The sequence below is a fragment of the Squalius cephalus genome (genome assembly GCF_949319135.1).
Source record: "Squalius cephalus genome assembly, chromosome: 23".
Classification (NCBI taxonomy): domain Eukaryota; kingdom Metazoa; phylum Chordata; class Actinopteri; order Cypriniformes; family Leuciscidae; genus Squalius; species Squalius cephalus.
In genome coordinates, this window is record NC_137144.1 from 15,641,058 (window position 1) to 15,657,765 (window position 16,708).

A 16,708-nucleotide genomic window follows, 5' to 3' on the forward strand; every position below is an offset into this window, starting at 1 on the left:
TGAAATTTCAATAGGAATCATGCGATTGTGAATTTTGCTCAAGGGCGAAAGTTTTCCAACAGAAAGATGGTTGGTTTGAAAGTAAATTATGCGTGAGCTGTGCTACATACTTTGCTACACTATTGGCAGTAGACAGACCTTTCCCCCGAAATTCCCGATCAAGAACAACGGTAACATGACCGTACCCTAAGTCTCTTGGACTTATACTGACACCAAGTGGAGTTGAGGCAGCATCACTCAAAACTGGAGTCATTATCTCATCTATTTTTTAATCTATGATTCGTTTATTTATCTGTAAAACTTTAATGAAGAACAGATTACTTTTTTTAAATCATTTTCAATGAATGTTGCCCCCTATTACATTATGACTAACTACATTTAGTATGATTGACTACAATTATTTCACTAACTAGATTTGTATTCCATAAACGTGAGACAATATGCCAAGCACATTGGCCCAGAGAAGAATATGAGATGACGGAGAGTGACGAGAGCAGAAGAATCACGGAAAGCAGGGAATCGCCAGGGAAACAGAGGTGACAGGGACTGGGAGAGAGGGAAAAGCTGTTTCTGCCTCGTTCCTCAGAGATTCATTGCTCTCCTCATCAATCATGGAGGGCTGATGAAATTGTTCCTGCCCAGAGAGAGCCTCATGGCTCTCATGTGCAGAGCTGGCATAAATCCTGCTGGCAGGGAATAGAAGTGGATTATATTGTGCAAATTAATTGTTCTTTGAATCTGCCACTTTTTCTTCCTGCCCGCAGAGGGCTTGGAACATGAGCAGCATATTGTCTTTTTCTCATAGCTGGTTTTTTTTTTTTTTTGTGCCACCATATTTCCTAGATTCTTACCTTTTGAAAGGAACCATGTCAATAATTTCAATTTGAAAGGGAAAAGGTTGAGGATCAGCCTCGGAGAGCATTTTCTGGATCTAAGTATTCCAAGCAGAAGGTCAAAAATGGACAATCTTTATTATTTCAGCCAGAAACTCATAAATTCCCATAAGCACATAAATATCCACACCTTCACTAAAGAACAAACAAAAGAGCACCGCCTTCACCTGCAGATCAGTCATTAATGTGTTCCGTTTATTTTTAGACCACTTCCCCTTTGTTTGATCGGGCTGGAGCTGTAGACAAGCTTGGAGATGTCTCTCTCTCATTAGTGTTTAACACAGGACTCTTGCCATCAAGGTCAACAGGACCCCTGTGCCTGTTTAGGAGGGCCTTGCCAAAACTAATGAGAGGACCACCGGTCGCAGAGAACAACTTCTTTATTTTCCTGCTCTGGTTCAGACATTCACTGCCCTTTGCCTGACCAAAAGGTGATAAATATTTTTTGCATTTGTTTGCTTGCAATTAGTTATATAATAAGTTAGCACTGTATAGATCTAGGTATGATCTCCAATTGATAGTTTATTTATTTTAAATAGTATTGATTTTATCTAGGCTATTTACCCTACTTTTGAAATTTATTGTGAGACATTTGCAAAATTACACAAATCGGGGTTTTGTGTCTTGGAGATGGAAATTTTGGAGACATGGGTCCTGTAAAATTTATATAAAATAAAACTCATAGCTCATATGTTATTTAGTTTGACCTTCTGAGTCTGACAATCATATTTTATGAAGGTTAAGCAAGCATGCACCTAAATGACAATTTGTTGTACAAAGAAAAATGTGCCCCTTATAAAAAATCCTCTAACACCTGCATACTCATGCTTTCCTTTGAAGGTAGATCGATATTTCAATGGTAAATCAGCAAAAAAAAAAAAAAAAAAAAAATGTATTCACCATTTCAACGTGTTGAGTAACTGTAATGTGCTGAATGCTACTAAAACTCACGAGCAGTGCAATACTGCCCTCTAGAGGATAAAAAGTCATTTCAATGTATTGGCCAGATGATCCTGTTGTTATTGTCAAATCTTTCATTTCATTTCTAAATCCAGTATGCGGATCAGCAGTTCGTCTTAGGAAAAAAAAAAAGCTTACATGGCCTAAAGGAATATGATACTTTTAGGACTCCTTATTTGAACTTATATAGCCTACATGATGAAGATGCTTGGGGATTAAAGAAAACCACATGAACATGATAAATTCCAGTCATGCAGACATGGATGAAAGCGTCCGCATGTTGTTGAACACAATTAAATGTTCGATTAGTGAACAAATAGTTATTTTGATTCGGACGTGTTTAGTGAATCACTTCACAAATTCGGTCTGACTGAATTGCTTTGTCTAACGGTTCTAGAGTCAACAGGTGTATGTGTTCGACTTGAATCGGCGGCTACTTGAAGCAGTGAATGCGGGTTAGAAATTTTGTCCGACTTGAGACAGCCCCAACGCCACGTGACTGTGACGTATGCCATCAAAGTACCGCAAGAGCGATTCGAGAGCAGCCGGCTGGTTCAGCCAGCGCAGCTTCTCAAGAGCGGCTGTTCCACGATTGGCCGAATTTACCACATGACACCAATAACGTGTGTTTCATGTTCTCACACCTTCATCACAAGTCTGACAGTAAAAGCTCTTTTCATGTAGTTGTTGCGATGTTATATTGTGTCATGTTTTTTAAATAAAATTGATAGAAAAAACGTAGACCCCACTTAATTGATAGGCTTTGTGAACTTTATTATTGTAGCCTACAAACAGACGCTGTATTAAGCAGTGGCCTACATGTTGTGTTCGACTTAAAGAGGCGCTGTGCAGACCAATCAGTGTATGACATCAAGTATCGCGAGAGCGATATATTAGAGAGCAGACAGCAGTACTTAGATGTCATACACCAATCGATTGAACACAACTACTTTGACGGAAAAGAATCACTCGAACCGAGCTGTTCAAAAGAACTGCTCCCGGAAATTACTCGGTCCGAAATCGGCCCCAAACCCTTAAATAGGGCATTATTTGAGGGAACAGCCATTTGTAGAGCTGTCCGAAACCATAGCGGACATTTAGTGCACTTATTCAATCTCACAATGCACCGCAATAACGAATGTACGCTCAACAGCTAGAATACCCATAATGCACTGTGAGGGTCGTGCCGAATGAATTCCCGAGCAGAAGATGGCGCCCACAGCTAAATTTTTTTTTTTTTTTTTTTTTTGCGCCCACAGCTAAATAATCCATCCATTTTCCGAACCGCTGGTCCAATGTGGCTACAGCATAATATCATACAGGTATAAATCCCTTTTAATATATTATTACATTGTTTAATTAAGGTTTATACATGCTAATTTCCATGACAGAATTCAAGATAAATCTTTGAATTAATACTACTGGAGCTGCCAGTTTGCTAACTATCAAATGATTATTAAACGGCGAGCACGAACTAATAGTGTGTCCGAATTCACTCACTCGTTTTCATCCACTCCTTCTAGTGGCCGAAATTAGTGGAGTAATGTAGGGAATAGTGAATGAGGGAATAGCTGGACACAGCCAACTACTTTGACGGAGAAGAATTACTCGAACCGAGGTGTTCAAAAGAACCGCTTCCGGAAATTACTCGGGCAGCCGTGCTGTGTCCGAAATTGCCCCCATAAGAACCGTTCAAAAGAACCGATTCCGGAAATGACTCGGACTCACTACAGCACACTTGTTGCATGTGTGAAACAGTTACAGAAAACTCCTCCCATGGACCGCCCACGAGCGGCGCTTCACAGCGGAGCATCTTTCATTCTTGACTCACACGATGAATACTAAGTTGACAAACGGGCTTCTTGAGGGTTGAAGTTTTGTTTTTATGTGTAGCCTATGGGTTTTTACAATAGGCTAGCGTTCGTTCGTCAAAGTTGCATAGAGAGATCAAATGTGTGAGAACTGTCGCGGAAATTACAATGTGGCCAAACTAAACACTCAGTTAGGACTGAGAAGAACAAGCGGGTAAGTGCAACATTTACTCAGAGAAGATTAACAAAACGTGCAGAACTTAATGCCAGCATTTCTTACGTTGTAACTAATGAATAATGCTAGTTAATGTCATTAATGAATGTTATTAGAAAGTGTTGCAGAGTAAAGCTAACTTTTTATGGGATTCTTGGGATGTAGATGATTTCTGAACATAGGTTCCTTCTTTGGCTGTGCCTCAAAAACTACTTCGCTGCAACATTTTTGGCCATTCATTTATAGGCAAATTCGGAGAAAGCATTTTTTCATTTTACTTAAGATTGTTCACACAAAACTAATATAATTTTCTTATATTCTGTGGAACAGAAAATGTGATATTTTGAAAAAATGTCTCTTTGTCCATACAGTGAAAGTCAAAGGGGTCCAATTTTGTTTTGGACAAAAATAATATTCAAAATATCTTCTTTTGTGTTCCACAGAAGAAAGAAAACCATACAGGTTTGGAACTTCTCAAGGGTGAGTACATGATGACAGAATTATCATTTTTTGTGTGAATTGTTCCTTTAAATGAATGAGAAAGGAAAACCTTGAAAGAATGTTTTTCATAACCCAAACAATGCTTTCATTAAAAGTTTTCGGGCTCACCAAAATTAAAACCAAACTAGTCATAGTTGTGATGTGGACTTTCATAGAATTAGAATGATTATTTAAACATTATAGTTATCCTCCTCAGTGTAAATGGGCCTTCAAAAAGTTGAGGCTGACTTTGAGAGTCCGCTTAATGTACTTAAGCCGGGTCAGCAGTTGGACGCGGATGATAAATGAGGCTGTTTACTCTCTTCTGGTCATGCTTTGAGATGCTGCAGCCTTAATTGCATTACCTAACTGCCCTGAGTACTTGCTCATGTCTGTTATTACAAGTTCACCAGTCAACCATCAAACCAGACAATCCAAGCCCTAATTCACCAAAGCACTTGGTGAATGAATTAATAAGCCAGAGCTAAAAGAATTAGATTATTCTTAAGGAGCGTGATGTCTTGGTTAGTGTGATTTATGACCAGATGCGCTCCATAAGCTCAATTCATGCGAATTATGTATGCGAGTGCAGAGAATGAATCAACGGCAGTGGGAGTCTGCAGCATGGCTTGCTTTTGGCCTCATAATTAGCAGATGGGGAGTATGGATGCATAAAATTTTCATTCATAATGTTAGACTGTGAATGAGCTCACTTTCTTGCAGCAAGCGGCAGGATGGAACAGATTCGGTGTGCCATCTCATATGACATCATTACCATCTTGCTGGGTGGATAAAGTACCAATTTAACCCATCATAGGCTTTACAAAGACAGCCTATAATTGGAGCCATTGTTTGCCTTCCCATGGCACCAGAGTTGCCATTGCTGCACTGATTTTGTCAGTGTGGGAACAGACCGAACCTATTATTAGGCAGTTGGGATAAATATGTAAGTTTACAGTTGCTATCTGGTATCAGATGTGTGTGGGTTCGAGTTGTGATGCCGTCAAGGGTGAGTCCGTGAGCAAAGACAGCTTGAGTCACAATTCTGGGAAGCATGCATGCATAGGAAACCAAGAGGAGAGGTGTTTGAACGTGTCAGCATCTGATACAGACATCTGGTTAACTGCATCCTTACAGATTTTTTTTTGTTTTTTTTGCGATTTTCAGATACCTCTGCAGCCATAAGTTCACCAGGAAGTCTCATGTCAGGCTTCTCATCAAAGGAAGCGTGCTTGTTTGTATGGTAGATGTTCTGTGTGGCTTTCACTATGACACAGGCATCGATATAAACGAGTCACCGCAGATGAACCGTGTAAACAACTGCGCTATGCGGTGGTTTTGTGTGTGTGGTTTTTTTTTTGCGTCATGCTTTTGGTGTACCTTGTGGGAGGTTTTGCCTCTAACGTGACTTTCTGTATCTCACATTTGTTCTAGCACGTGCCTGTCCTCATCACACCTGAAGCATGGGGTCATACCGAAAGCCCAGACCCCGTTTCATGAGCTCGCCTGTGCTGTCAGACCTTGCCCGCTTTCATGCCAGCTCGCCAGCATTGCAGCTGTCCAACGCCAGTGTTTGGAACAGGTGGGTGGTTCTCTTTCCGAAGGACGAAAAAGAGAAAAGGCATTGTTTCATCAATTGCCATGAGATTTGAGGATATTTTTATTGCGTTTTAATAGACACAACAGAGATTTTTTACAAAGAAAGTTCATTTAGAAATCTGGTCATTTTGGGGAGTCACACCACATGACCTTTTACGACCTTTACAACACACATGGCAAGAAATGTACTCTTTGTTTTTATATTGGTTCCATATATGTTTTGAAAAACTTTTATACCATTTTCAAGAAAAGTTTATATCTTATGACTCTAAAAATGTCATGTATTGTAACCATTGTTAGATTTTGGAGTATTTGGCCGAGCAGTGGTTTGGGTGGCTCGCCAATGTATTAGATTTCTCCAATACATAAAATAAGTAAGCTTGACCAGAGTTCTTGTGGGGAGAAGAATTTATTGAAGGTTTGTAGTGTAGCAGTCCTTCAGCAGCGATGTTAGCATGTCGCCCTTCAACAATCTTAACCCAAAGTTCTGTCTGTTATACATGAAGACAAAAGGGCTACAAACAAAGGAAAACTGTTAGGACCTCCCACAGGAGATCGATCTAACTTGCTAATCCACTCTGAGCAATGCTGATTCTTTTTATTCATTCACACCAATCAGTTTCTATGGGCCATACATCTGAATGGGCCATTCATATGTATGGGCCATTTGGCACACACCTTTGCAGACACAGACAGAGTGGATTACATCTGATACACAGTCACAATGTAAATGAATCTGATGACTGAAAATATAAAATCTTTCACCGTCAAGTAAAAACTATGACATATTTTCCTTACGCCTTGAATACATGTGAATGTGCGCATCTTAATTATTATTTTACAAAAAGTTTTTAAATATAATATGTATAATAAGTTAAAAAGGTTTCTTTTTACTATTTCAAGATATTATTTGGTTTTTAGGGAGTGGCACCACATGACATTTTGCAGCCGGAACTAACCTTATTTTTCAGAAAACATGGCAAGTTCTTAGAAATGTATTGTTTTTGATTTTGATTTCATATGGGTTTGAAAAACTTTTACACCATTTTCAAGAAAAGTTTATATCCACTGACTCTAAATATGTCATGTAGTGTACACATCAAGTAAAAAAACTAACCTTATCTTGTTATAAAATGTTCACAATTTAGATTAGGGTCCAATTCTCACCATTAACAAACTATTAACTAAACTTTTGCCTCAGTAAACTCCTAATTACTGCTTATTAATAGTTAGTAGGTAGTTGTTAAGTTTGGGTATTGGGTAAGGGATGTAGAAAATGGTCATGCAGAATAAGGCATTAATATGTACTTTATAAGTACTAATAAACAGCAAATATCCTAGTAATATGCATGCTAATAAGCAACTAGTTAATAGTGAGAATTGGACCCTAAACTAAAGTGTTACCCATAAAACTATGGTAATTAACTACTTACTATCTGATATTTTAAAAGACTTACTGATCTTGACACACAGTAATAAACGTCTGCAGGAGTCCTCTCAATGATGCCCTGTATTTATTTTTATTTTTTTGTAGTTTTACCACGTGCATTTGACAGACAAAAGTCTTTCGAATATTTATAAAGTTGTACCAATTTTGTTAAAATATTTTTTCCTAAGAAATAATAATAAAAGATTATGCTTTTAAAAAGTTTTCTTTCCAATTTTATTATTTTAACGGGAAAGGATTTTTTTCTCTTTTCTCTTTTCATTATAGCTGACCACAGTTCCCCCACCCACCCCCCAAAAAAATATCAAAATGAGTTTCAATTCAGAAATAAAAAAACATCCTCATATATTAGAAGTCATTGTAGAAATGCATGAATATATATATATATTTTTTAATCATTGACCCAAATAATGACAGAATTTTCATTTTTGGATGAACTGTCTCTTTAAATTTATATAAAAAAAAATCATTAGCTTTAAAATTAGTTTTCAGGAAGCTACGCACTTTGCATTAAAAAGGGCGATGTTTACAGTACCGCTGACTCAAAACTGGAACCTTGCTTTGTGACTTCTGACTTCACACTTAGCTTGCCATATTTAGTCTTTGGGAAAAACCCTTTAGAGACAGTAAGTTTTTAAGGCATTGGAGAAGGAAGCAGACAGCAGCCTTTGCCTTTACCACTTCCTAATGGAAACGAGACCTCTGCTGCCCCTCTCTCAGGAAGTGTAGAGCAGGATGTTAGTCAAATTTGGTCGGTTGGCAGTGAAAGTTTGCTGGCAAGCAGACAAAAAATGCTGACCATAGATAGGCTATGAACAACAGAGACAATTTCCCTGACACAGATGACATTGCTTGATTCCGACATCTTTTTAAGGCATGTTTTGCATGGAATTTGCTTAGCTTGCAAATCAGCGGCCAGGCCTATTTGAATTATTTCCTAAGTCGTTTCTGTTTTGCAGTGTTCAAACGGCTGTAATTAAAGTCTTCCAAGGTGGGGGGCTGCAGACCAATGAGCTTTACACCCTGAATGAAAGCATACGGTAAGACATCAATACAGAGAAAACCAGCCATGAACTCAATTCACTTTCAGGGCTGACAACTTTTGAGGTCAGGGCGGAGGGGGTGTTTTCTTTTTTTGTTTTTCGCAAGAAGTATTGTGATTGTCAAAACATTTGATAACTGAACAGAATTTAAGTAGGCTTACTGACAACACGTTACAATGTTTACATGGTACAATGACTAGTACTGGGCTGGGCTTTAGTACTGGGACACAAATTTAATGATTCGATTCGGTTTTGATTCATAAGCTTGCAATTCGATTCCAATCTCGATTCAATTCGATTCATTTGAATGTGGTAAAGTACATATTAATGTTTCTCTCTCAGCTGCTGTAAACTAACACGTAACCCTGTCAGTTGGTAGGCTACATGGTTATTAACGGTACAATTAATATACAATCATTAATTAAAAAAATAAAATTTGTATACAATTGAATAAGGCACTTTTCATAATAATAACTTTTTAATGTTACAAGGGTAAAAGTATAATGAATGTGTAATGTAGTGCCTAGAGTTCATTTTTCTGAGGTAAATGTAACGTTACAAGTTGTTTTATTGGCTTCTTTCCTCGGTTGAAATGAGCGATTACATTAGTCATGATACGTTTCTGTAAGTTGTACTGTATTTTACAACACCTTCAGATGTTCATTCATGTTTATTTTATGCTGTAACTAGTAGTAAAGCGGAAGATTGATCGGTTCACGTGCCGGCTCTATCGGTATACATTGTTTGAATTTAGTTATAAAAAGCTGATACTTAGTTTCATATCAAATCATATTCATACATTTGTTGTCTATTTTTTGATCCGCAAAGTGTGAGAATGGTGTAAATTTTGTCTTACACTGAATGTGTGAGAGTTGGCAGCCCTGTTTCTGATCTCTAATCAAGTCACGATCTGACTTTTTTGAATTGAGTAAGTAGGCAATGACCCAGAACAAGCTAGAAACCACATAGAAACACGCTCAACATTTAGCAACCACCCACAACACCCTAGCTTTGTGCTGGTGAGATTTGTACAGAGTGCAGCATCACTCACATTTTCTTTTTATAAGGGCTTGTCTCAGCTATTAAACTTTTTTAATAGGTGGCTTTTGAGGACCGAGTTGGGATCATTCATCGCAGAGTACTTTCAGGTAAAATGATATTCAGTCTTAAAGACATTATGAAGGGAATTTCAAAAGTTACTGTAAAAATTGTTACAATTTAAGTTGTAACAAAAAAGTTATGGTGAGGCACTTACAATGAAAGTGAGCGGGCCAATTTTAAAGCATAAATGTGTGTGTGTGTGTGTTTGTGAATATATTTTTTACAGCATTTATTAACTATTCTTAATATTAATTAATAAAATTGTTCATCCAAGTTCACAGTGCATTATCTAATTTTAACAGATACAACTTATATTATTAAATATATTATTAAATGTTGAAATAAACATTTACTACGAATAATAAATGCTGTAGAAGTATTGTTCATTGGTCATAGTCCTGTTAATTAATGTAGTTTACTAATGTTGATAAATAAAACTTTTTTGTAAAGTGTTATCCACCATTTTTACAGTTGTTTTAGGGTTTACGGCTGTTAGTAAGCAATATTTTTGACTAAAATCGTGTTAAATTGTTTGTTTCTTATGGCTATCCTATTGATATGAGTATTCTAATGCTTACAAATTGTTCACTTCCTTTTTAAGTGCCTCACTATAAGAAAAAAAAAACATTTTTGTGCTAATCAACATTATACCACAAATGCTGTCAATTGAGCTTAACTCGTAATCAATCCAGAATATTAATATTAAAGTACTTGCATCACTCACATTATCCAGGATCAACTCTTGAATAAGGGTCTGATGGATATTTTGGAGAAGATTCAGCTTCATAATGGTGAGTGCCGAACCAGATTTTCTTACTCATTTCATGGCCAGCGTGCGCTTTAATAAGGTTTTTGACAGATGTGTGTAATTCAATCACTCCCTGCATTCTTCTCTCCTTTCTCATGGTCAGATGAAAATCGGCTCCAAGCGCTGTCTGAGATGTGGGTGAGGTTTTTCACAGAGATCCTGCCAACTCTTCAAGCTATTTTCTACCCCGTGCAGGTATTAAAATGATCTCACCTACCATTGGAAGTAGTAGGTCAGTGTCAAGTTACCGCCTCTATGGTGACTGGTGTTTTTTTGGCTGTGTGCGTGTAGGGTCAGGAGTTGACTGTGAGGCAAATGGCTCTGCTAGGCTTCAGGAACATGGTTCTGCTGAAGCTTCCTCTGGAGAACATGTTTCAGGGCTCCTCGTACCCTCCTCCAATCACACAGATGCTGCTGATCCTGCAGGTGAGGTCTCACTATAGCTTATTTCATTTGTACACTTAAAGGAGTATTTCACCACTGGCAAAATGGGCTTTCAATTAAATTTGTCTGGCGAGATTAATTTTGAAATGGGTGCTAAATGACTAGAGAAAACAGAGAAAAAAGACTTTCCTTTTGCCAAATGGGTAGGAAAACTTCAACACCCATAATGCACTGGGCACATTGCCGTCCAATGATACTCCTAGCAGAATGCTATGGACACTCTTACCAGAGTCAAATGCTTTAGTAGGAAATGCTTCTTAGCTAACTTTTAGTTAAAATGGTGTCGACGTGTATTGTTCCCTGGTGTAAGAATTCAAAGAGTAACCGTTTAGCAGGAGTGAGTTACGTTCTGTTTCCAGAGAAGGATCCAGCGCGGCTGCTAAAGAGTTGTATATACGGAGAGAACACTACGATGGAAAAACTGATAAACCTCTGTGTTTGTAGTCAACATTTGCAAACTGGATGACCACTAACACAGTGTTTTATGCCAAACAGATATCCGTTTTCATGAAAGTCCTTAAGCTGTCAAAACTTGTGTTGCACGGACAACAAGTTAAACATTGTTCATTTACATATATTACTCATATTGTAACAATGCAAAGCAGGTTGAAAATCAGTGAAGTTACACTTTAATAATGTCCAAGGTTTTTGAAGTATCATGAACATTTCCACCACATCTCAAATTTTGTGATGGAAATTACATTTTGAAAATTTTTAAGGGGGTATCAGACTGATGTTGAATGACAAAATAACCTTATGAAATTCATACACTACACAGATAAGTACATACTGTAGTGTACAAGTGTATAGGGCGTCATTTGGGACACTTTTTTTTCGTTCTTTTTTTCATTCCTCTCATACATCATCTTATGCTCTTTACTGACACTGTTGTACAGGAACATTTGAAGAAGAAAAAAATAGTCGGAAAAAAGTTGTTGAGATGAAGCCACAAGTGAGAGACAGTTATAATTTGTGTAAAAAATAGATATAAATAATGTTCACACAGTAGATATTGAAATTGGGTTAGGGTTAGGGTTAGTTAGTTATTTTTATGAATATTTTCATGTTTTTAGATTTACAGGCAAGGTAATTTATATATAAGAAAAGTAGCAAAAGTAATGATGAGGGCATCTGATGTGGTCTTTATATCAGGATTGTTATTAGGTAAAAGTATTATAAATCATTTTTTTAATAAACCTGAAATAAAGATCAAGATAAAATATAAATATGAAAACTATGACTGAAATGTTGCCTTGGCAAACTAATTGATATCAAATAATTGTAATAATAATATAATAATTATAAATAATTCCAGTTGAAGTACTAAACTTACTAAAGCCGAATTAAAAAAATAAATTAAAGCTAAATAGAAATACATATATAAAAAAATCTAAAACTTCAACTACAACTGGAAATATAAAAATACTGTAGTAGATTACTTACTCTCCCCTCATTTCACACACATTTTTACATAGAAAAAAAAGAAGAATATTTTTAAGAATTTTCACACAGTTCTATTCCAAACAACAGTTTATAGTTACCTCTAAATGGGTAATATTTCATTAAAAAATATATAAAATTCAACTAAAAAGGTATATTAAAGTCATACAATTATATAAAATATGTATTAAATGATATACTATTTAAATAAATATAAATAATACTACAATAACACTGCTTTATATGACAAAAAGAAAAGTTGAAATCCATTTTAATAAAAATCAACCACTGTTTATGTCCATAAACGTTATGCAAACATTTGTTAACACACAGGTGAGAATAAGAAGCAGAGATATGATGATGAATACTGAACATTGTGAGAATATTCCCTGAGTGGCCGTGTGGAAACATATTCATATCTGCTTTGTGCAGGTGTAATCTCAAACCAGATACCAAGCACTTTGACCCAGCATTCATTTTTAAAATCAGGCTCCTCTATACAAAAGAAATTTGTCTGCTTTGTTCCTGATCAATGCTGAGTACCACAGGGATACAGTGTCATGCTTAAGGGTATAATGGTGATGCATCCTCTGTTCCTGAATTACTCCCACTCGTCAGCTGTCTTGGGATTGAACCCAGATATTTAACTATTCATCTACCAGCAGTCTTTATGTTGGATTCATATTTTCATTATGTTCAGGGCATTCACGAGCCTAACGGACCTACACAAGAGTATTTCCGACTGGAGAGACTGGTGGACATGGTTGTATCTCCTTACCTGAGTAACTACCTCTACACGAGCCCTAGCGATTCCTCTTCAGGTGATCATTCATTTTATGCTTTATCTTCTTTTGCATTGTGGGTCAATGACATGATGCACTTTTTTTTTGTCTGGATCTATTAATTTATTCAAAAATGCATTAAAAATGCAACTAACATATACAACGAACTGAATACACACTATTGCTAAGATGAGCACGTTTTTTAATTTTTAATATAGTTTTTGAAGAAACACTTATCACAATAAGGTCCTATTTGTTAACATTAGTTAATGCATTAACTTACAGAACTAACAATGAGCAATATATTCTTACAGCATGTATTAACTATTGTTAATATTAATAAAAATGTTCACTGTGCTTTATTGTTAACAGATACAACATTTAATCTTAAAAATGTATTAGTTAATGTTGAAATTAACATTAACTAAGATTAATAAATGCTGTAGAAGTTAGTTCATGTTAACTAATGTAGTTACCTAATATTAAAAAATTAAACTGGAATTAAAATTCATTAAGAGTTTTTGAGGGAAAATAGGTACTATATGGTTATTCGGACCACACGTGACCACACGTAAATGTACTATACGGTTAACCTAACCCTAACCCTACCCAAATAGGTGTGGTCCGGATAACCGTATAGTTCCGGAAAATATGTCAAGGTGGTTTAACTGTCCTAATATAATAATGTAGAAAAAAGCCATAAGTATTGTTGCTTAGATGAAAATATTTTAACAAAACTGCTTCACTATTTATTAATATTGTAATAATTTTAAAAAGTTTTCCCAGCAGAATAAAGTCATATGGTGTAACCAGCAGAAAAAAAGTGTTAAGAGTGTTAAGATCAAGAAGACTAAAAAATGTAAGATAGTTTGACCTTTTTATGACAAAGCATGTCACAACAAATGTCACGTGGTAAAACTACCCAAAAACGTAATGATATTTATGAACTAATAATTCATGTTATTTGAATAAATGTCTTTAAAAATATATCTAAAAATGATTACGATGTCTACTCTCACATGTAATCAATGTGTAAGGAAAATTTTGATTTTATTGATACTGGTAGTGTATATTATTCAGGAGAGTACAACACAAGTCATCTTTAATCCAAAAGCACACGGGACAGGCAGGAGAAACTCAGAGAACAGACTAAACATCCACTAAAGTCAACGAGGCAGGACAAGGAAAGGAGGAAACACAGGGCTTATAAACACAGAGCAAACAAAAAAGCTAATGAGATCATTAAATAGGCAACAGGTGAACAGGATCATTCATCAAGCACACTGGGGAAACTAGGTCAAACTTAGGAACAAACACTGAACAGAGCATAATCCTGACATGACGACACCGCATGACGTGTATCATTTTTTAAACCCATATAAACACCAACAAAAGCAGAAAATACATTAGTAAAACTAGATTTATTTTTTACGTCATTGACCCTAGTCTAATTTCTGCTTGTTGAATCTAACCACTGTCATTACGGTTTCCCCCGCAGAGGATCGCCTGGAAGGCTTGGTTAACACCCCACACCTCGCTCAACCTGAGATTATGGTGACACACTTTGCCCACGAGTCTTTCCTGGCACCTCTAATCGAAAACGAAGGCGAAGCCTATTTGGAAAGGACCGGCGGCGTCCGACGCCACACCGTCGCCAATGTGCATTCGGACATCCAGCTCCTGTCCATGAAAAACAGGATGTGTTCAGAAAAAGTCAAGGTCAGGACGACAAAGAGCAAAAAGACACCTAAGAGCTTCTACAGCGAACCGGCCTTTTTTGACTCCCGGCCAGGTGGCGTGGAAATCCTTCGAGGGCAAAGCACTGCAGAGATGAAGTGTGGCTTAACTAGTTAGAAAGCTGTCTCTCTCTCTCACACAAAACGCCCACTGCAATCTTCTAAAGTTATGATAACTGAGACAAGTTAGAACCTGTTCGTTTAACACAATATGAAGTCTACCGCTGTGGAAATATGCAGTGGTTTGTGTGCTAAATACCGTTTGGCCTGTCAGTTTAGCCTTTTGCGTGGAGGTGGATTGAAGAAGTCAACGGTTCAGCCCTTTCTTGTAAAGCGCACCGAGAGTCACACTTTTGTTCCTGCCGTGGAGGTGGTAAAGACGTGTGAAAATATGCCCTGGTGAGCTCATGGAAACCAAACATGCTGATATGAAGAAAAACTGGCATTTCAGTATTTCTATGGATATTTTTTTGTTATAGTTCTAGTTTTATGGAATTTTAATATTATGGTAATTTAAAAACAAATGCATTCGAGCGTGGATGTAAAATAACATTGTATATATTTTGTAGTAATAAATGTAATGAAGAAAGTGATTTTGAACTCATTTTGGCGTTTGTTTGTTCAGTGTACGTTTCTTTGCGGCTTCAGAGTTCCTTTAGCAGATTAGCTGGTAAGGAGCTTTAGGTGCTGTTTTCAAACGTTGTTAGCCTCAGAAAGCCTTTGTGTTTAAGCACGTGAGCGCTGCCAAAGAGCTTTTTGGATCAAGAACATTTGACCTTAGGGAAGGGTAAGGTATGTTTTTGTTGTGGATTTATATCATTTAGACAGAAGTATTGCGGATGTGTCAGATTTGTGAGAAGGTGCAAGATTCACTGAGGAAGTTCCTCTTGTGACTGTCACTGGAAGGAAGCTCAGTGTAATCTTATTTGAGGTGATTAGTTCAGTCCGGTTTTCCTATTAAGAAGATATGAACATTGGGCTGCCAAAGGGCATGATTTTACTGGATGTACGAATAAAAAAGAGAAACATTTACTGATCTTTGATGCCATCTTCTGGCAATTTTACTGGATTGCAGCTCACAGTCAATAAATATAAATTAGTTTCTGTTCTTTTTTGGTGGGGGGGTGGGGGGGTGGGGGGGGGTGACAGTCGTGAATATATATATATATATATATATATATATATATATATATATATATATATATATATATTAGTAGTCATATACAGTGGATCAAAAAAGTTCATCAAGGTTGTCCTAAGACAAGAACGGGTATTGTTCAAAAAATGAAATGAAATGAATCGCATGCGCTAACGGGTTAACGTTGACAGCCCTAATATGTATACGGTACAGGTTAATTAAAAGTTTGGAATCATTTCTATCTTTGATGTTTTTGAAAGTCTCTTATTATCATCAAGCCTGCACTGATAAAAAGGATTTTGTGGTGAAGTAAATAATACAGAAAAAAATAAGAATTAAAAAAACTAAGTAGAATGTACTTAGTTTTTTTATATCAGTACTCAATTCAATCAAGTCCATCAAATGTTACCATCATTGTGTATTGTGTAACAGGTATTGAGGTCTCTGTGTTCAGGAGCTGTGTTGCTTCTGATATGTAGATATGGTGTCTCACACAATATCTATTGTATTATTTACTTAGATGTTTCTAAGTGATATACTTTAAAAGTGTGCAGTTTAATTCAGTGTTATATTGTTTGAGTGAAATATATTGCAAAGGAAACTTCAACTAAATAGATATTACTCAATCTTTTAATGGCCAAGTTAAAATGACTTATTTTCTTTGTTTATATTACTTAACTTAGTTAAGTAGAGTTTACTTAATTCCATATGTACAATTTACTTTAAAAATATGCGTGCAAAACTTGCCAAAGAAAAATTAAGTAAATTTTACTTTGGTTTTTTTTTTCAGTGTCTATTTCTTTGATCAAAAA

General features: G+C 36.4%; 1 protein-coding gene across 6 annotated transcripts; it reads left to right on the forward strand.

The window, feature by feature from the left end:
• The first annotated feature begins 3,609 nt into the window (after positions 1–3,609).
• prr5l (proline rich 5 like) lies at positions 3,610–15,789 on the forward strand. Of its 6 annotated transcripts, none has more exons than XM_079858634.1 (11): positions 3,678–3,878; positions 4,322–4,358; positions 5,526–5,601; positions 5,793–5,940; positions 8,364–8,444; positions 9,547–9,595; positions 10,282–10,339; positions 10,460–10,551; positions 10,648–10,782; positions 12,941–13,061; positions 14,521–15,783. In XM_079858634.1, exons 4-11 carry the CDS (start codon positions 5,822–5,824, stop codon positions 14,874–14,876), a joined length of 1,011 nt encoding a protein of 336 aa, XP_079714760.1. In that variant the 5' UTR covers positions 3,678–3,878; positions 4,322–4,358; positions 5,526–5,601; positions 5,793–5,821; the 3' UTR covers positions 14,877–15,783. The 6 variants fall into 6 exon arrangements, with proteins under 6 accessions (XP_079714757.1, XP_079714756.1, XP_079714758.1 ...); XM_079858633.1 differs by having other exon boundaries at positions 3,683–3,878; positions 5,526–5,700; XM_079858630.1 differs by lacking the exon at positions 5,526–5,601 and having other exon boundaries at positions 3,614–3,878.
• Positions 15,790–16,708: the final 919 nt, after the last annotated feature.

What these genes read in the sequence shown, in the direction of transcription:
- prr5l (XM_079858631.1), top strand. Translation starts at nt 5,822, where the DNA reads ATGGGGTCATACCGAAAGCCCAGACCCCGTTTCATGAGCTCGCCTGTG. An exon ending in AACGCCAGTGTTTGGAACAG is followed by an intron (nt 5,941 to 8,363) that starts GTGGGTGGTTCT and finishes TCTGTTTTGCAG; the next exon opens with TGTTCAAACGGCTGTAATTA. An exon ending in GAAGATTCAGCTTCATAATG is followed by an intron (nt 10,340 to 10,459) that starts GTGAGTGCCGAA and finishes TCTCATGGTCAG; the next exon opens with ATGAAAATCGGCTCCAAGCG.